This window comes from Etheostoma spectabile, chromosome 7 (assembly GCF_008692095.1).
Source record: "Etheostoma spectabile isolate EspeVRDwgs_2016 chromosome 7, UIUC_Espe_1.0, whole genome shotgun sequence".
In the NCBI taxonomy this organism is placed as follows: Eukaryota; Metazoa; Chordata; class Actinopteri; order Perciformes; family Percidae; genus Etheostoma; species Etheostoma spectabile.
This window is the reverse complement of record NC_045739.1, coordinates 5,407,891-5,429,680: the sequence shown is the minus strand read 5'-3', so window position 1 is coordinate 5,429,680 and position 21,790 is coordinate 5,407,891. Positions and strand designations below refer to the sequence as shown.

At 39.3% G+C, this 21,790-nt stretch overlaps 1 protein-coding gene across 1 annotated transcript in view; it reads right to left on the bottom strand.

The window, feature by feature from the left end:
- LOC116692587 (serine/threonine-protein kinase WNK2) overlaps window positions 1–14,576 on the bottom strand; it is a 52,908-nt gene extending 38,332 nt beyond the window's left edge. The window contains 2 exon segments of the mRNA XM_032521007.1: window positions 12,739–13,554; window positions 13,944–14,576. Of these exon segments, the coding sequence (XP_032376898.1) occupies window positions 12,739–13,380 (642 nt within the window). The 5' untranslated portion in view covers window positions 13,381–13,554; window positions 13,944–14,576.
- Between the last annotated feature and the right edge of the window lie 7,214 nt (window positions 14,577–21,790).

Below are 21,790 nucleotides of genomic sequence, written 5' to 3'. Positions count from 1 at the left end.
AACAACAACAACAACAACAACAACAACAACAACAACAACAACAACAACAACAACAACAACAACAACAACAACAACAACATGGTGAACCTTTAATAAATAGCTTTGATTTTTGTGTTTTAAAGAAAAAACCAGCCAGTTTGTGTAATGTAGTTGGCATCGCATCAATTAACCCTGATTATCGGCCTATTAAACTAATGCTGAGAAAAAAAAACTCACAGCCTCACATATCTGTCAAACAATGAGAATCCTTCATGTGAACATAGTTCAGGAGTATTCAGCATTCCAACAGACACATGTACTAACATTAGAAAGCATGTCAAAAGATTTACCATTTAATTGGAATTCCAGCCATCAACAGAAGCATAGAAAAACTTGTTATGCTCAAACAACATCACTAACACTAGTGAGTCAAAACACCGCAGAATGATGCAGCCCATTCTTTTCTACAATTATTGCACTTTCTGCTTAATAAGAAAAAGAAAAAAAAGAGTGCCACAGGATTGAGGCTATATCAGGATGAGTGTCTGCTATTGATCATCTACTAATAGAATCAGACTGCCCCTAGCACACAAAAAACAGTGAGTGAGCTGATAGTGTTCTTAAACTGAGAACTTTATAAACAGAAATTCTAAAGCTGAAAACTCATGAGTGTTGTTTTACACACACGCACACACACGACCCAAGTGACCATCTAGACACCTTGCAGCCTGTCCAATCTAATCCTTCATATTTTCACAGTACCCATGTTTAAACCACAATAGTTCACAGGTTCTTACCTAATATTCAAATCTCTAAAATCCCTCATCCAGTGAGACCCACAATCAAACGAGTAAACTTATTAAGAGAGCAACACGTTTCTGTATTAGTTCAAATCATGACAGCCAAATACGCTAAAAGAAATCAACTTGGTCTTGCTCCACAGCTTTGTGTTCTAAGTACCATTTTCTCTTTCACCCATTATGTTGGCCTCATCATGATCCTAGGTTAACAAGGAGCACATTGGGTGTAGTAACAATGGTGTGACAACAATTTATATTTAAACTTAAAACCTTAAAAACTATAAAACCTATACAGCTAAACCCAGTATGCGTGATATATACCATAACACTTGGCTAAGGAAGTTTATAGTGCTCATATTATGCTTTTTGGCGTTTTCCCTTTCCTTTATTGTGGTATGTATGTATGTATGTATTAGGGGTGTGACGAGACGCTTACTCCACGAGACGAGACACATCACGAGATTGGGTTCACGAGAACGAGACGAGACGAGATTTTTTAAAAAAATTTAAAGAAATCCTCGATGAAATATATGAATGGAAAATAGTTTTTTTATTCAACTGAAAAATCACAAAATGCAAAACAATTTAGGTGCATTTTGAAATCAACTATTAATGATGAATGTTATTTAACTTTTTTTGCAAAGGACGTGCAAACACTGCAAAATGTTTTGTATAAACTCTACCAACTGGCTTCTGCCCTGTACAATTTCACACGAGAAATCTAACTCCTTTCCACAAACCGAACATAAAAAAATAAACAGTATAAATAAAATGAATGTGTAAATAACAGAAAAATAACATTTTAAATGCAAACAGTAAGTGTATCAATAACCAAAGTACTGCTCTCTCAAAACTGTGCAAACAAACAACAAAAAACCAAAATGTTGCCACACAAAGGATTTAAAAGTGGCAGGGGGATCTTCAATTGTAATTTCACGCTCCATCACGCTGACATCACATCGCCTCACGAGACAACTTTTCACCTCGACGAGAAATCTCGTCATGTTTTAATCTTGCGAGATCTCGTAAAACGAGATCTCGTCACACCCTTAGTATGTATGTATGTATGTATGTAGTATATGTATGTATGTATGTATGTATGTATATCTCTTGTTTGTGCACGTAATAGACTTCCAAAGTTAAGAGGCCCAAAGTCCACCCCAAAAGGGACTTACCACCTCCAACAGAAAACACTGTTCAAACTGCTCCAAACAGCTCAACTGTAGTCCAGCCTTTACTCCTGGGACGAACATGTCACTTTGTAAGACTCTATAATGCTCGCCTAGCTGCTAATGTGGCATGCCCTCATACACTGCTTCTGATTAGCTAGCAGTGCTTACCTAGGTACTGCGCATGTGTGACTCCGAACAAAGAAGGGACAGAATTGTGATGTCTCGCTCTGTAGCTAAAACAGAGAGCTCAACACACAGGGTGAAAAGAAGAGCTGCAGCAATGTGCAGTACAACAAAAATGATGTTTTTTGAAAATTAAGCCACGTAAACCTATTCTGATATAACCTCTAAATACAATTATGAACCTGAAAACGAGCTTGATATGAGAACTTTAAGAAAACATTTCACCCAAAGAAGCACTTATAAAAACAAATCAAATCCAGACAAAGTAAGCCTCACTCACTATCACAGCTGGACACACTGAAACCACAGAGCAACCAGGCCTTAGTATAGCATTTAAACCTTGCAATGAAAAGCTTAGGTTCCGTCACAACGATAATGTTATGCTTTATTGATCTATGCAAGATGATTGTCTTTACTGGAAGTCAAGAAATAACAGAACATGACACCTTAAAGCTGTGTCTTATTAGACATTTCAACATGAGGATGTTTGGAATCATGGGACTAGTTGTTAGGTTTACGGAGGTATGCCAAATTACTTGGTCACCCTGCCACCCTCTGCACCCATCCCCAATAACAAATGACTATTGCAGTGCTTCTGCTGCCGTAAAAAAAGTGGTGCAGGGTGAGCAATGAGGCAGCAGAGTGTCCAGAGCTGAATTGTGTCCCATCAGTCATGACTGCACAAGAATTTGGCCAGCAGCTCTCTTATCTCTATTTTACTGTTACTCTGACATACACACTGGCACTAAGGGTGGCACAGTACAACATTTTAAATGAGAAGGAGCTGGTGAGACTGCTGTAAAGCTATGAGAGCAAAAATGTGCATACTATCACCAAGCCTTGTCAAGGAGGAGCCTGAAAGCCTGGAACACCGACAAAGATGACAAGCCACTGAGATAGCCTTCTATGATAATAAGACAACAGTACTGTTAAAATCCGCCTACGGACAAATGCCTACTCTGCTGTTTGGGTTTGAAGGGAGTGAGCTTATCAAAATGAGGGGGAAGAGATAAGGAGAAGCTATGAGAAGGAGACATATGACAGACACCATCACACCCCCAGCACCCTTAGTTAACAGAAAAGAGACAGCAGAAAAACAAAGCAATATGTCACAGCTTTGCTTATGACCAACTGTAAGTGGACTATAGTGAGCGTTTATTGCAGGGGTGTTTAAGTGTATAACTGTGTGTCTGGCTGATTGTGACTGGGACTTGCCAGTGTAGACTAGGTCATAAAAACCTCCTATAAACCTCTTTCCTGTCACAGATTAAATGTGTAGGTGTCGTACAAACAAACAGTTCTTTGACACAAAGATAAAGAAACCAAAATGTCTGATTACACACTTGCCTCCTCAAAAAGGCTAAATGCTTCTTATGCAACAGCCATGATAACTGCCAACTGATCACATCTTTTTTTCCTTAAAATCCCTCACATTTGAGGTGTTACAAAGAATTTTGATGTGATATGAAATATTTTACAGTTGAACGTAATTATCAAAAATGACTGACTGAAAATATAACTATATAAATTTTGCAATTGTAAACTTTACAGGACATTTATTTTTTACAAATAAATCTAAATCTAAATGCTACCAATAAGATCAATAACGGTAAACATATTGTATATAACTTTAATAAGCCAACTAGGGTTGCAATAAATGAAACTATAGATACATCTGTCCATTATTTCTTTGATTGAACAATTAATGATTTAGTCTATAAAAAGTCAAAAGATAGGGGGGGGGGGGGGAGAAATGGCACAGTGAATGCACAGCGGCAGTGAAATCTGTAGTAGGGAAAGTTGGTGGCACACCAGAAGAAAAGAAAACAGACAGGCATACTCATCTACTGGCAATGGGAAAGGATTTTTTTAGAAGGTTTACCCGTTATTTAAAAAAAACGCAAATGTCCATGAATTTAGAGACACAGGGAAACTAAGAGGCAGAGGGAAGGAGTCCCATGATTTTCTAATGACTGCTAAAGAAAAACAGCAGAGAACGCCTCCTCCATTAACATAACTGGATGAATACACTTATGAAATAAATTACTGATCTTAAGGGGAAAATTTGAGGGATTATTTCACACAAACGCCCCATATTCAATAGGTGTGATTATTGTTCAGGTTGTCATCTACTACTGATTAAATTAATGACAGGAGAAGATGGCCCCCTAGTCCAAAATCACAAATGTTTCAAATGCTTACTACATCAGCTAAACAACATTCTGGGGAAATCTTGGTGTATCAATCAAATTCACAGCCAACCTGTTAACGTCCACGGAGATTTAAAGTACCCCAATTTACACCGGTCTTCCTTATACTCCTCTTTAGTGGGAACTATTTGAACTAGTCTATATTCATCCTTTGTCATCCTACAGTCAAGCAGAAAAGATCAAAGTAGGCCATTATTTCTTAACTTTTTCATTTCAAATGAACAAGACTTCCTAGCAGACAGGAAAATGGGAGGTACGACAGCTGGGGTAAACGTCTTCAACGTCTCCTGCACAGACACTAAACATCCATGCTAACTACTGAGCATGTTCTGCGCCTGCATGAGAGGATATTACTCTTCATGCCAGCAAGCTGCGGCAATCTATTCATCATTCAAAAAGGAAAACTGAATACAAACATTGCTATGATGATACCAACAACTAAACGGCTTTTGTTCGAAACAGAAGCGGCCAGGCCCCCAGGAAGTGTGCAAGGCTTTGGAAATGGCCGGCTTGGTCACTTACACAACAGCTGTTAGTTAGCTAATATCAGCTTGGGAATTCCACCCAACAAACCTTCATGCTACAATGGTTACATTTGGAAAGAGCAATGCGCTTTCCTACGATGTGACAAAAGTGTGTTAATGAAACATTGAGTTGTTACATTTGACCAATTTAGTGGCTGGCTAGTTAGCTAGCATGCCTCCTAGGGGGCTCAATATCAGTCTAGCACCAACCAGGGCAGAGAGAGGTTTACGGTCTTTATTTTAAGTTATATAGTATAGTACAGTATTGTATTAGTTAATTTTGTAATGTGTAGGCATGTAGATCTTTTAAAAAGACATGTTTATGTTGAAATAAATACCTACACATATATACATGCATACCTACAAATAACTAGTAGTTGTGTACCTCTTATGTTTGCCATCTTATTGACAAAATGTCCAGAAACAGATATTCCAATTAACATAACATGTTAACAATAACACGTTTGTTGAAAAATAACATTTCAACAAACGTTTTGGCCAGTTTTGTATTGTATATCAGATGAGATGAAGTTGAAACATGAGAATAGCCTTCTGTGTGCACTCAGAGTCATTTGTTTTTCTTCCTCACTGTTTTTCCTTCTTGTCTACTAATTCGTTTATGCTTTTATGAAAAAAGGCAGATGAGGGCCGACTAGTAGCGACGCAGATCCACTGTAAAAACCATAGAGTAGTTAATACAGCTAGCTATGAATAGCTATGGTGCTATGACACCCAGGGTGCTCAAGGCCCATGTAATGACTAAAGCCTAAAGAAGCCAGCGTGGGCTGGTGTCAGCCAGAAAGTGAGAATGGATATCAGTCTTGCATATGTGCCCCTAGTCTTACACCACTGATGATGATGGTTGGAGCTGAGACAAGGCAGAGAAGAGTGGTGTGCTGGGTAGAGATGATCTTTGCCAACCCCCCCCCACCACCATTTCATCAGCCGCTGCAGTGTGGGAGCCAGGGAGACAGCCTTGATTCAGCATATTACCCTGACCTGACCACACACCAGCATGCAAGCACACACGCACGACACCAAGAATGCTGTCTGAAATGCATCACTGCCGATGAAGGAACAAACTTGACATGAAAACAACTCATCATAGCATTTGTCTCTTTACTGGTAAGTAAGCACATTTTACTACATTGGAAATCAAGAGCCCCACCCACTGCCGCACAATGACTTTTTTTTCTAATATTTTGCCCATTGGGATGTGAACAAAATATCATCAACACTTTTTAGAACAAATTAATCCAGTGCAACAAAAAGTATAGCTTCTGTGACCACACGTTTGAATCAGCAACTCTCTGACGCTGGTGAACATGATAAGACCCCAGCAAACCCCTTTATGGATGCGTGACATATACAAAATGAAAATGTATCGCAGCCACATCAACCAGTAAAATTACTAAAGCTAAACAGAAGAAACTCAGAGCAAAAACTCTATTCAGGCCTTTGACAGCTGTCAAAATGTTAACAGTTTACAGACTTAAGATGCAAGTGCTACTGTGCGGCCATTTAAGTCATTATTACGTAAATAGCTTAGAGATACAGAGGTCAACAAGAGTGTGTATTGAAATACCTGTGTCTTCATACCACAAAGCCTATACTAAGCAGGAGGCCTTAACAAGATACAGAGGTGCTCCAGATTTCATTCATACAAATAATCTTCTTAAATTCCATAAGGGATTACTAGTTCTAATGAGATGTTGTTACAATTTCTATTGTTGGGGGAGGGACGAGGGAGGTCAAAGGCCATTTAGTTAAATCTTCATCGGTTCAAGGTTAGATTGCAGGAGCGTATGTGTGGTAAAGGTATTTCTCTGGGGGTTACTCATTGAAACCTGGTATGATCAAATGATAGATGCGCAGACACAGAAAGCACATTTATCATGGGTTTTGGACAGGTTGGGCTGTTTCAAAGAAAAACAAAAAACATTGGCTAACTTCCCCAAGGACTGTAGATGGCTATGTCTTTATTATTTTTTGGCATTTTATAGACCAAACAATTATTCAAGAAAATAATTGGCAAAATAATTAGTCACAGATATAATACTTAGTTATATAGGGGTGGCAGTAGCTCAGTCCATAGGGAGTTGGGTTGGGAACGGAGGGTCACTGGTTCAAGTCCCCGTATGGACCAAAAAGTACAGAGTGTGGATTGGTGGCTGGAGAGATGCCACTTCACCTCCTGGGCACAGCCAGGTGCTCTTGAGCAAGGCACCGTACCCCCCCCAACCGCTCAGGGCGCTGGTTCGGCTGGCAGCCCAATTACTCTGACATCTCTCCATTAGTACATGTACAGATCCTGAGCGTGTGTAGTTCAGGACTGTGTGTGATAACTAACAAAGTGTGGACACAGAGTGTAAATTGTAATTTCCCCATTGGGGATCAATAAACAAATTTAAATTAAATTTAAAATTAGTTGCAGTCCAACTCTAATGTGGCAAGGGGAAAAGTCTCAATTATAAAAACCCAGGCCAAATGCATTGGCAAGGTGGTAGGTAGCGTGGAGGTATATTAAGCCCAAACAGATCCTTACCATTACTGAATGAAATACAGAATTGACAATACTACAAAACTGTGGTCTTAAAAGAGACAGGTGATAGGTGTTTCTTTAATTTTTCCTACCTGTGTTGATTGAAGCGCTTACTGTCAAGCATATAAAACTTACATAGGCATTTGGAATTTTGCTGATTTTCTTACAAATTATAATAACTTTCTCAATAAGCAATACTCTGCTAGTGGGCTGTTAAACTAAACAAGGGGGTGAGCTTCCCTCATTTGTCAACACTAATTGAGCTACAACTGGTGTGTGTGTGTGTGTGTGTGTGTGTGTGTGTGTGTGTGTGTGTGTGTGTGTGTGTGTGTGTGTGTGTGTGTGTGTGTTCCCACTGGCCTTTGCTAAACAAAAAGATATACAAAAATTGGTTGAGCAAAGCGTGAATTTGTTTACGATGAAGAGTAAGCAGATTATGGAACATTTATTCCCTGGCATCCTTCCCCTTAAGACTATGTGGGACTCAGGCCAGGTCAAACTTTTCTCTAAGCCCATACAAAAATGTAAAACTGACAACATGAAACTGAAAAGTATGTCTTTTAAAATATTAATATTTCTGACTGTGCAAAAATAAAAATTGTACAATGCTAGTGTCTGTCTCCTACATATAGATCTATTTTCCATTTAATAGCCTTTTCCAACAAGCCTGATTCATTTCATTTCTGTGGCTCTAACAGGCTTGTACTGCTTCTCTCTTCAGTAGGCTGAGTGACACGGGAGCTCAGGCATGCCTGAAGATGAGGCCACTGATCAAGCACTGTTAGCTACAGCCACTGCGTCTGGCTGCCCTTGCATCACTGTGATTCTTAATGCCAAATGGGCTGTAACCAATGGCCTACTTGAGCATCTACAACTTTGTTTTTCTTTTGCCATCTGAGCAGTCAAGACGGTTGTTGTTGTTGTTAGCGCTATGCATGTTAATCAAAAGAGACAACCATAAACTATGCTTAGAAATACATTATTATCCTTATAACATGGCTCAGTGTAATCTACCATTACAGCTAACCCCAGTGTTTAAATTCAAGATATTGACCTAATGACCCATGGTGTCATTTTCTAGGTCAGTTTGGTTCATAAATACCCAGATCTTCAGAAAACACTCAAAAGACAGGTAGCTTCATAGTCTGCGATAGTATCATTGCCAGCTCTGCATTCACAAGCTGAGAACAAGATTTAATCTACAGAACAACACGCTCACAGCCAAATACCAGAGATAGTTCTATACTTAGTAAAGTAAATAAACTCTGTGTCTGTGTGTGTGCACACAGCATTGAACACTGAAATAAAAATGCTATACACAGAGCCACAATTGACAGAAACTGGAAGTTTCCAAAGTTTAACAAATACATTTTAGTGAGCAATTATAAAAAGGAGACAAGGCAAAACAGTGTTTCTTCTCGACAAGGAAAAACTCACAACAGGCATCTTTCTCTGAGATTAACATCCTTGTCTGAGCCAGGGCCATCTGTGATATGCCAGTAGCCTGGCACAGAAACAAAGATGTGGGGGAGATGGGAATGGGAGGAAAGGGGGCAGGGGGTTAAGAGAGAGTGAGGTGGGGAAGAGAGACCGAAAGAATAAACACAGAACCAGATTAAAATGTCTAGGCAAAAAAAAAAAAAAAAAAAAAAAAAAAAAAGGCCATGTGACCACTGGAAGGAGGGAAAACTGGAAAATCACAGAATCATGTTTTCCACAGAGAGCTCCTCTGTCTTCCACCACAGTTCACTGAGCTAGGTGCAGGCATCATCTACATGCAACACTGAAGAGTAAACATGCATAACAAAGGCAGGCATACATTCTTCACTATTTTTGGTGCAATCCTAAAACCAGTTGATACCTGTACTATGGTGATGAATATGATTGAGAAGATCTGGTTAGATTGTGGGCAGCGTGAGTTCTTGGCTCAGACCACCTGTCTTTATAACTGACTTCTTGCCTGACGCACAACAACATTGAGCATGCTAGTAAATCCCACTGGAGCTACAAACTCTAAATTTCACTTTTAGAAAAGTCAATAAAACATTTAATTTGCCGCACTCAAGGTAAAGTGTCAGCTGGCCAAGCTTAGTAGACCTACTCAGATTAAGGATTTGCTCAGAGCACACCATCACACAATGAAGAAATGCTAGACCTTGTCCAAAAGGCTCAACATTAAATGGCACTTTGATTGTGTAATACAGCAACTTAAAACATACTGAAATATCCAAAATGACGAGCTGAAACGCTTAGTTAATCAATCGTTGACAAATTGTTACGCAAAAACACCCAAATTCCCCGGTTCTGGCAGTTCTCTCATGGGAATATTTGCTGGTTTTATTGGTTCTTTCATTTTAACAAACTGACTGAAACCCCTTAGAATAAGGTGACCAGATTTCTCAGACAAAATCCGGGGACATTTCAGCTCAGAAGCGTATTTACCTCCAAAACACGTCATGTTTTTACTTTTGTAAAACTTAAAAAAGGGACACTAGACCTAGAGCTGTAAAAACTATTGAGGACATATTTTCCTTTGACATGATGCAGTATTAAACGAGATTGCTCCAGTCAGCAGAAACAAGCAACAATGTGAGTTCATGGGATAATTGTCCAGCTTGTATTTACGTTCATAAAAGTGCTCGTTTTGCTGCTAACAGACTCAGATTAATATTCTAAGTGTCTGACACCATTATGGAAAGGATTTCTAAGGAGGTCGACCTTTCTGTTAAAGATTAAGATCCTTTTTTAAACATAAACGTCTGCGAAATTGCGTTCGCTAAACCCACCAGACTCCATGTAAATAATCAGTGATTTTAGCATCGTAAAACATGGCTTCTAAAACATCCCTGAGCAGCGCTGGCTCTGGCTGCCTGGAGCCTGCGTGTGTAGGGTGTGCGACTATCGGCTCCGTTTTGTCAGTATTTTCTTTCCTTCATTCCAATTTCGGGTCTGTCAGTCACAGTGAAAACCGGGGACATTTCCGGGGACAGGTCGCCAAAATCAGGGACTGTCCCCGGAAACCGGGGACGTCTGGTCACCCTACCTTAGAAGGTCCAACTCACTGGCGGGTCAATTTTATAAAAGGCAGGAATAATCGACATGCGATCACAAGCAATTCTGATCAACTACGGAAGGCACCACATGAGACATTAATGATTCAGGCATCCAAAGTTTCACTTAATGGTTCTGATCGGTAAGCTAAAGACCTAAGGCTGCACGATGTGAGGAAAATATTAATTGCAATTATTTTGACTGACATTGTGATTGCAATATGATGCACAATATTGGAGGAATTATCATTTTTATGATTTTTGCAAGGATCTGTACCAAAAGAAGATGTTTTTCTTTAGTCTATAGGTTACAATTTCTAGGCCAGGACGTCTCTGCAGCACCACGATACTTAAAGAATGGTTTGACACATATTTTGCCTTTAACAAATATTGCGGCCCCGTGCAATTTGGATATTGCACTAGTCCATATTGCGATTTCGATGAAATTGCAATTAATTGTGCAGCCCTTTAATGAACTAAAGAGTACTCTGAAGAAACACAATGATTGGGTCAGCATAGTATTTTTTTTATCCAACCATTTCATGGAAGACTTTGAGCTCAAAGCTACAATATATAAAAGAGCAACTAAATGAGAACATGATTGTGAGAAAGGAAAGAACTGGTTTTGTGATTACCAAGTGTTCTTGACCGTCCACTAGAGGGAGCTTTATTGTGTCACTAGGGGAGAATAAAATAAATTGCTTCCTGTTCCACATCCTATCATCCAAATGCAACTCAGTGTTATCAAGTTGAGGTCTGGTTTTGCTCACCGCTACTATCAGTCTGCATGACATCATCACCCAAATTAAATCATTGTACCTCTCATCGCAACTATAGCTTTACTCATTCATAGTTAAATTTAAAGTATTTTCCAGTGATAAGATGTGTCGTAATAAACAGGTTTAGTTCTTTCAATGCATTCTTTAGTCAATCAGGTTACTGACGCAGCATGTTTTTAGTACCTTAGGAGATTTAGTATTTATTGATGCCACAGGACCGCCACATGGTTCCCAGCATGCTACGGCGCACTTGAGCTGCTTCCTGTCTGCCTACCTCCTGTTGCACAGAGGGAGGGAGGCAGGGAATAGCACAGCTCACAACATACAGACACACTGCTGGGACAGAGCACACACACAAGCATCTCCTGCACTATCCACTCCAACAACTGTGCTCAGTGTCATTACATTATCAGCTGGGCAAATGACTAGAATACAAAATATAAAGGATGGTTGAGCGTTAACTGTTGGAAATGAATCCTGAACTACGGAATTTTAATCTGAACGTTGAAAGAATAACAAATCACAGTACAAGTTCTCTTTCTTTGAGAGGGCTGACCATGCTTACTGTAGTCCCCCTTAAGCCTCCTGTGACTGTGAGAGAGAGGTAATCTCTGCTGCAGTCTCCAAAGGACGGAAATAATTAGTTAATACCTCTGCAGTCTAAGCTGGGGTTTTCCTGTCTGTGTAATGCAAGACAAGGTAGAGGTTTCACGTCAGCAGCTAATTCATGTCAATCACTTTTCCTGTGTAAACCATTTAAAATGTATTGGTAGCCCATATGCTATTTAGCTGACTCCCTAATGAGGCCGATTGACAGCTCCCTGAAGACATCACCATTATACTAAAGTCATAGACAGAGAGGGGGCCTTCTGTGAAGGCTTCCTGTGAATGTCAGGCATTCCTCGACAAATATAAATCACTGATTGAAAACCAACTAGTGCATTTCTTGTAGAGAAAAACAATGTAAAGATATTTATTACTGAAATTGTGTCCCACGTCTCCAGTTAAAAAACTTCCTGTAAATGTGGCTGTCGAATATGGTTTGTCTATCCATAGTCTAACTTTCCCAGACCCTCCTCCAAAGCATGTTGAAGGAAGGTATGGCTACTCCACATAGCATTCAGGTATGGGAAGAAAATATGCTCTGGTTTTATGGCATTTCTTTTAACTAATTACAATCTTCATGGGCGGTGCTAAGCTCCGCGCAGAGCCACTGGAAAATAGCTGTGTGAGAGAAAACTCAGATTGGACAGATAGTCTAGCTAGCGGTCTCAATTTACCCTGCAGAGATCCGAGGAGCAGTTAAAAATAGCCCTCATTAATCCACCGAATTTAAAATTACAACACATTGAAAGCGGAAGGAAACAGAAAATACATACAGTACATCCTGTGGAATTTCCTGCAACACGTCAAGGATATAGACTAGTCTATCCATAACTGACACCGACTTTATGATTGGGTATCACAGGGATAGACTGCAAATCAGTTTAGTACTTTACCTGCAGCTCACACCAGGCAACTTCCACCCATGTCTCAGTATCCAGGCCCTTGTAGACCGTCTTAAAAGACCCTCTCCCCAGCTCTATGTCAAATTTGAGAAATCTTCCTCCTGGAGACGTGGAAACAGCTTTCATCTCCGCCTCCTCCTCATTTTCTTCACTGGATGCCTTGATAGCAGCTTTACCACTTTCATTGCATGTAAGATTTAATGCATCTCCACCTCTATCCTTCTCTTCATCGGCACTGGCACTCTCTGTTGCACTGTCTTTTTGCCCACCTTGACTTTCAGTGCTGGAACCTTCCTGTACCCCACAGCTAGTCCCTCGTGTCCTGTCCACTATTGTCCGCAGGTTTATGTTTAGGATCTTATTCCTGTTATTGCATTCAGGTGCTTCAAAGGCCTGCTCATCTGGTTCCGAGAACCACAGACTTCTCCTGATGAATCTCTGATGCACATTCCTCTGATAACTAGAGGAAGGATGTGGACTGGGGTCACTCCCTTCTCTCAAAACTGAGTCCACAAGATTGACATTTCCATCCCCCGTGGCCTTGTTCATATTCATTTCACACTTTGAGTTGGGTACAGATGGGTGTTTCAGTTCTTGGTGGGCCGTGGAGTTTGAATTAGCCTCCGGCTCCATGATGATTTAAAGGTGCAGTCACTTTGGTTTCCAGGTCATTCGTGCCATGGCTAGACTTCCAATATGTAGATTTACAGTAGAGATGAATACCTGCAGCTCCCACTCGGTGACGCAGTTTACCAGCCAAGGCCCTTAACAAACAGTGACAGACGAGATTTCATTCGATATCAGGAGCTGCAAAAATAAATTTTGCCAGTTAACGTTAGCTAGTGGGGTAAAAAAACAATTGTAGGACAGTGCTGCTGAAGCTATGATGTTATATTGGGTTTATGGGTGTCAGTCACGTCGGACTTTGAGTTAACTGTTAGTTAGCGTTAATGTTAATAAAACGCCGGTGGATAAAAAGACAAGCCCACGAGTTAAAACATATCGTTAGCAAAAGCCATCATCGGCCAAGTGAGGGAAAAACTAGCAAGCTGGCTCCGACCACACAAGTTAACGTTAAGTTTGGCAATTCAGAGCTAACGTTTGTTGCTACTTTACCGTCAACATTTAGATAACAATATAGGTTAGCTAGTCTTCAAACATGTTATTCCATTGAACCAACATGGGACATGACTTACCTATGTTCAAAAAGCGAAGAAAATCGACCAAAAAACCTCGGCTAAACCCACGCTAACGTTACACGACACAGACAGAACTGCCAGGTCCAGTGTTATAAAAACATCGCTAACGTTAGCCGATTGTCCATGGCAAAAGGTGGACTTTAAAACGCCCTATCTGCATAGTGTCCCCATTTTCACGTACAAAAGCTACCCAAAAGACGTAAACGAATACAGGTTCAACTCAGTCTTTACTAAGTGACCACATACCTCATATTAACGAGGAAAAAAAACGACGAATATGTTATATTTGTCTCCTTTCAAGTCCCCTCATCCCTTGCTTCGGTGGCAGATAACGTAACGATGCCGAGTCTCTCCGCGGTTTCTACTGTATGCGGAGCTTGTACGTTATTTAAAGACCAATGGGCCGGGTTTTAAGACACGGGGAATGTTAGTTTTCCTGCCTTCCCTCACCAATTTTACGCGGACAACCGTTTTCTCTTGTCAACGTCGCTCCCCAATAAGTTAGCTAGGTTAATACAACGGCGAGAAACACAAATGTGTTCCCCATTCAGCTCGCATGGTTCCACGCCCCTGGTAACGACTGGAGAGGCCGTCCAATCAAACAGCACTCTGGGACATCACGGAGAGCCACTCATACTGTTGTACTGTTCAACGGTAATTGAGTGGGACATATCTCACGTGAAAAGACCAACAAATACTGTGTCAAATCATGCAAGGGAATGACAAAGCGGTAAAATGATTATTCCATGCAAAAGCCTGTTATCGTCTGTAAAAATTCTTTCACGCCCTTCGCCAACTCATCCAATCATCCCTCATGTGTGACTCTGCCTCAGAGCTAAACAGCCTTCAGTAGCCTACAACACAATTTTCTAAGAACAAAATAGCATAGAAAATGTAACAGAATAACTGCATGTAGGCAACATCTGCTAATCTGTCAACTAAACCGTGCTTGCAGTTTCTTCCCCAACAACAGGACACTTTTCAGCTCATTTTCTCAAAGGTGCATATCCTGCAGCTGAGTTGCTGTAGCCACACGCGTGGGAAAATGATCAGCAGCAGCAACACGGGAAGTGGGTCTGAGGTGAGATTTTTTTTTAATTATGGGAAACAGGTGACCTCTGCGTTGTGCCATACTGTGCTGTTGTGTATGTGATAACCGATTTTTGAGGTATAATCTATATGATAAATTGTGTGTTGTGTATAACTTCAAGAAATGAGCCTGGGTCTGTCCGAGGTTTCTGCCTAACAGGAAGTTTTTCCTCGCCACTGTCGCACTGTTGCTTGCTCTGGAGGAAACTACTAGAACTGTTGGGTCCTTGTAAATTCTGGAATGTGGTCTAGACCTAGGCTACTCTATCTGTAAAGTGTCTCGAGATAACTCTTGTTATGAATTGATACTATAAATAAAATTGAATTGAATTGAATTGAATTGAAATGAGAGCCCGGATGCAATGTTTCTCTGTCCACCAAAAGTATTTTTTTTAATTCTTGCTTTCTTGCTAACAACTGCATCCAAATCCAACTATAGGGAACTCCAACAAGTACCAAACAAGTGCTTAAAGAGGGACCTGGAAAATTGAGTAAAATTCAATGCAGCTGTCTTGGCAGCAAGTTTACATTTTTAAATTTGTGTTTGGATTTTGTGAGACAGATGTTAATTTTCCTCAGTGGTCATTTTCAAAGCAATAGTTTGTGGCGTTGTTGCATTTTTATGTAAGGGGGTAAGGCATTTTCACCCCACCTCTTCTTATATCAGCCTACATGTCATCTACATGAGGGGTGGGTCAAAACAGAAATGATGCATGTCCACACGAAAACAAGTCAATAAAAAAACAAAAAACAGACAGATCTTCATGTCTGTTTCAGGCATGCAGGATCAGATGACGAGTATGGTTCAGCTGAGGAGTGGAGCATTGTTGGCACCTGAGTGACTTTATAAATAATGAATCCCCTCCTTTGTTTCCACTTCACTGGCCAAACACACAAAGACATGCACACACACAGTTTTACTTTTACATAATGTCATCCGACTTCATGCCAAAAGACGGAGTGTTTATTGTGTTTTATGTGGCAATTGAATTTTCCATTTTACAAGTAATTATTATAATATATGATAGTTCAGATGCAGTTTTACAGGGTAAGGAAACGGGCATCACTATGTTATCTCCATAGTCCCTGTTTTTATAGCATCATTTCCATTCAGATTGATGTGCAAGTGTGTGTGTGTGTGTGGTGTGTGTGTGTGTGTGTGTGTGTGTGTGTTTGAAGAAGAAGGGAGGAGGAAGAGAGAGAGACCAAGATACATTCTTGTGACTGTCAGAGCTCTGCCAACAAAGGCAGAATGTGACACCCTTACGCTCAATAAAATGCGCAATTGGTCTCATTAACAATGTGTCTCCCACCAGGGAGAGTCAATAAGGATGGAATCAATACGTCTTTCCTCTCTATATTTTTTTGGCCCTGGGACACGTTCTTATGTCTCAGTGTATTGTTGATAATTGTTCTTAATTTCTAAAAAAAAAACACAATATCACAAAAAATGGAATCAATCCATGCTCCTTTTGTTTTCCACACTGAAATCTAAAACCCATCTGATTCTGGGTCAGATCTCACTTCATTGCTAGCACATTCTTGAGAATGTCTAATCAGTAGGTTTTACACTAAAACATTCTCTGGAATTTGAAAGTGTTTCAGTCTATGAGCCCTAGCGGGATGGATCACGCCTTGAAACAACCTTGTTTCCTTTGCACTGTGTAAGGCTGTAAAACTAAAAGCCCAACAGAGAATCATGGAAATTAGATTTACAGTTGGATCGATCCTCATCTGGAGGAGGGCCAGAGTTTGAGGTGAGTGAGAAAGAAAGCCTGCTGACGTGGACGTGATGGATGGTAGGCAAAGAAGTGCTGATGTATGAAAAAAAAAAAAAAAAAAGAAGGAAGGGAAACACCCATGCAGTGACTGATGCGAGTTCATTTGCTTTTTCATTGTGTTGCTATCCAGCAGCAAGTTCAATTAACTAAATAATATATGCAAGGTCTCACCATGTCTTAAGTGGTGTCTCTTGTAAGAGCTTTCTACATGTCAGATACAGAGTGGTACAAAGCATTAGTCATTACATATTCTCACATCAGTAACTGATATGCAGGTATTAAGCTCAGCAGTAATCAGTTAGTGTGATGATTTGGGAAAAGTTTAGGATTAGGTGAGAGTTGAATGAGTTCATTTTTTTTGCTTGAAAGTAAGCCAAAGCTTTAGTTGGCTTTTGAAACACAATCAACAATTTTCTTATGGTTAAATTAAGATAAAAGTGTTTTGAAATCACAGCCTTTCCAGAACCTAATGCCCTGCAACTACATATTAAGCAGACAGAAAAGACAGTTATTTATGATGGGAAACAACATTAATCTCTCCTGTGTGAAAGTGTGGTGGATAACTGTTGATGTTATAATCATTATTATTATTATTATTATTATTATTATTATTACTTTTCACCATTGCAACACCTTAATTATGTTAATTATGTAAATACTGTCTCATAATATTCATTTAGCTATGTCAATATCCACACTCCTTATCTTTCTTTATTTATATTTCTACTATTTGTGCAACTGTAACACAGAGTTTCCCCTCGGGGATCAATAAAGTATTTCTGATTCTGATGTAAAAATGTAGTCATTTATTTGTTTTTTAAACACTGCATAAATTGGCACCGGTTTAAATCTCGCTTTGTCCCAATCTCTCCCTAAATTACTTCCAGGTCTTTTAGTTTTTCAGCCCAATTACTCCTCTCCATTGTACAGTTCAGGTAACATTCAACAGCGATCAATCATTTTCAATGTTTCTTCCTAGACTAGATAACAGCTACCCACTGTGAGGTTTTATTACTCAATCTACATACATGTTTAATAATAATGAATAAGTCCATATTTTATCTGTTCTTTGTAATATATATAATTTACACACACATTTATGGTACAACAGTCCAGGCTGTTTGGGAGGTATTTTTCATCTATTCATTTATCAAGTTATTTAAGTTATATAAATGTACCTGATTTTCTCTGTATAGAACTTTGGTCAAGTTTAATCATTTTAAGAGGTATTTTTTAATTAACCCTTGTGTTGTCTTCCCATTAACCATGAACTCGTCCTTCTTGGTCAAAGTTGAAAATGTTTTTTTTTGTGCTTTTCCGATGTTTTTGTCGCTGATTCTGATTTATTTGTCACCTTTTCCATGCATTTGGTGCTTTTTTTAAAAACCTGAGCCAGTTTAATAACAGGTTTTAAATTTATTGTTGGAATTCATGGTCAACAAACCTCATTTATATCAAATTATACAAACGTTTTTAGTTAAAAAGGCAGAAATTATGTTGAGTGGATCACAGATGAGTATATGTCACAGTTTAGTTCGGATACTGTTTTGAAACTATTAAAAAAAGGAATTCAAACGCTATAAGATTAAATAAAACACCCAAAAGATTTAATAAAAGTAATCATTAAAATTACCCGAAGAACGTTGTATGGAATAATCCATGTTATTTTTGGGCAATTTGATTGAAAGAAATCCATATTTCTGACATAAAATACTTTGAAACGGGTCAGTTTGACTTGAGGACAACACAAGGGTTAAATGACCTAACCATCTAATTTCCTTTGAACCACTTTCTCCTTCGCCCACATACTGAAATATTAGTGACACCTGATCATATTCTGCAGAAAGCAGAACATGCTCAGTATTATTATATGACGCTGTGTTTCCACAGTGACACAATGAACTGGGGGCTAAAACAGCACGACTTTTCTATCTCCCTCTGTCTTCTCTCTCCATGTCATCCTCCCCCTTTTCTCTCTCCGCAGTGTGTCCCCGGAGTCTTTTTCAGACAAGAAATGCAGTGTGAATAACTCACCTCAAATATATTGAAACCTAGGACCAGTAGGCCTACAGAGCGATTACCTTAATGAACACCTTTGGTTATAGGTTGTTCAAAATAACAATAGCTCTGTAATGGCCGGATGACTGACAAGCAATCTGTTTCTCAAATGGAATAACACAATTCAGTGCAAATATGGGCTTTTGTGGGTGTTTTTTAATGTGAAGTGTTGTATTCACTAGCTGTATGTGTTACATCAACTCCTCTAGTTGTTATCCTATATTCTCAGCCCTGTGATTTAAGTAGACAGCAGGATTAAGCATGACAAAAAGCGTTCTCTTGTCTCTGTTTAACAATGACACAACTCCATCCTGGGTTCATGTTGCATTTTATTCTTTGAAAGACCATTTTTTTCAGTGATTATGTTTACAAATACAAATACACTACCAAATTTTGTCAAAAAAGACTGATAACCCAATTGGATTACATCTCACCAAACTTTGGTACGATGTACATAAAACCATTTGCAAGAAGATAGGACTGTCACCAAAATCACATTTAAAGCAAAACAAACGTATCCCTCTGACTGTAAACAATAAGATCTGGGAAGCATGGAATCATAACAGGATTCATAGATTGGAGGACTGTTATGAGAACGCACTTTTCTTGACTTTTAAACAATTAAGAGGAAAACACAATTTGTCCAACAATACTTTATTTTTTTACTTTCTGAGAATCACTTTGAAAAATACTATGGCTTTACCCAAACTCACTGAAATTGAATAATTGATACATGATGGTGAACCATGCAAGCTTATTTCTAAAGTATATTCTTTGTTTAGATCTGAATGTCCTAAACTGGCTCTGTACAGGTCTGAGAATAGGTGGGAATCAGACCACAATCAAAGGCCAAGTTGGCCGAGTTGTGTCAAGTTTATCTGCCACAATAATGCACAGTACAGGCTTTTCCACTGTAATTTCCTTCATCAGCAGTATTTGACTCCAGAGAAAATTCACAAGTCTAAGCCTGATCTATGTGATACATGTTTCCAATGTGCTGCGGATGTGGGCTCTTTCCTACACTGTACTTGGCTGTGTGTGAAGGTGAGAGATTTCTGGATTGACTTTTGTGACGTCTTGACTAAGATTACTCAAGTTTCATTACCTGTTGACCCAGAATGTTGCTTGCTCGAGAACCTTAAGAACTTTGACAAACCATTTAATAAATTTCAAATAAAAAATTTGGAAATAGCCCTGGCAGTGCCAGTAAGCGTATGTCTGTCACATGGAAGTCTGATTCCTCTCTATCCATAACTAAATGGTATTTATAAATTAATAACTGTGTGCCTTTAGAAAAAATACCATATATTATACCATATGTATTTGGCAACCCAAATGTGTGTACTGAATACCAGAACCCTAATAAAAGAAAATTTAAAAATTGTCAGTCCTACCTAGATTATGTGGATAATATATTTAGAATGTGACTGACCTCAAAACATTGTATTCCTACTTTAAAATATGGAGCATCCTTTTGGGGAGAGGGGATGGGGAGTTGTTGGTTTATGTTTGTTCTTGTTCTTGAAAAATTAAAATAAAGTATTCAAAAAAAAAGCTTGCAGGTGGCCTTTCGTTTTGGCCTTGAGCCAATACTAAACATCAAAAAGAGTTATTTACATTTGCTGGTGAATTTCTGAGAAAATCCATCCACTGTGTTTCTAGACATACTGACAGCATGTTTCCAACCTGAGATCTCACAACAAGCATTATCTCACTCTGTTCTGTTGACTCTGGGATAAAGGGCTGTCTCTGAAAAGCCTCTGTCAGAGTTTGAGAGCAGAATGGCTGACCCTGACACGTCATGACAGTGTGCCATTTGTGGCGTTTGGCAAAAAAAAAAACAGTCACAAGGGCTCTACACCGCACCATGTTGCTTTTCCGTGGACTTTTGGGAACATGTTTTGAAGAGCTGTTCAATTCTTGTTTTGAGTCTTGCCAAGAGGCATTATGGCTCAGAGTGAAAAGAACACCCATATAGACATTTTTCAAGGTTTGCTGAATGCTGTCAGGATGTCTCTGCAGTGAAAGAAACATAGCTTGTCTAGTGGTTATCACAGGATTAAAAATGAATAATAATACTAATAATGATAATAACATATCACAATAATTACAGCAAACAGCTCTTCTTCAACCCACACAACCACACCTTCCACGACCAATTTGTACTTCCCCCTCATATATCAATTTAACTGTGCCAGCTGATTGTTGTAAATCTACCAAATACATTGTAATTCAGCTGTAGCCTACCCTGTAGCAAATTAGAGGGTGCAGCTCTTCTTTTCTCTATACCTAGAGCAGAAGGAAGACAGATTGTATCAGGTCAATGGTTTGGTTAATCCCTGACAAACTATGCTCTCTGCAGCTGCAGGAGTGTGTTGTGAGAAAATGGGAAGGCTTCAGTGTCAAGGAAGAGACTCCGAGCATTACTTTGCGTTTGCAGAGTGTGCAGGTTTTGGCCTTGACATGACCAAATCCTCATTGCTGAACAGTAGCTTCAAAGTGAATGTTTATTCAGCATCAGTGCTCTAAGGAAGATGTAGTTTCATCATTTTTAAAAGCGAGTGATTTTTTTTTTAAATTATCAATAGGCAGACTGGTTATCCAGCACCATCAGTGTATGAATGTGTGTATGAATAGGTGAATAAGAGGCAAATTGTAAGGCGCTTTGTTCCGGTAAGGTAAAAAAGTATATAAAGTGCTACCATTTACCTGCTGGCCGCAATACTAGTCTTTCTCTTTGTGGTGCAGAGTCCACTGGGATGGAGTAGACACACACACAATCACACACACAATCACACACCACACACACACACACACACACACACACACACACACACACACACACACACACCACACACACAGATGTTGTGTTACATAATCATCACCCACACAAGAATCAATAGTGTTGTAGACTTC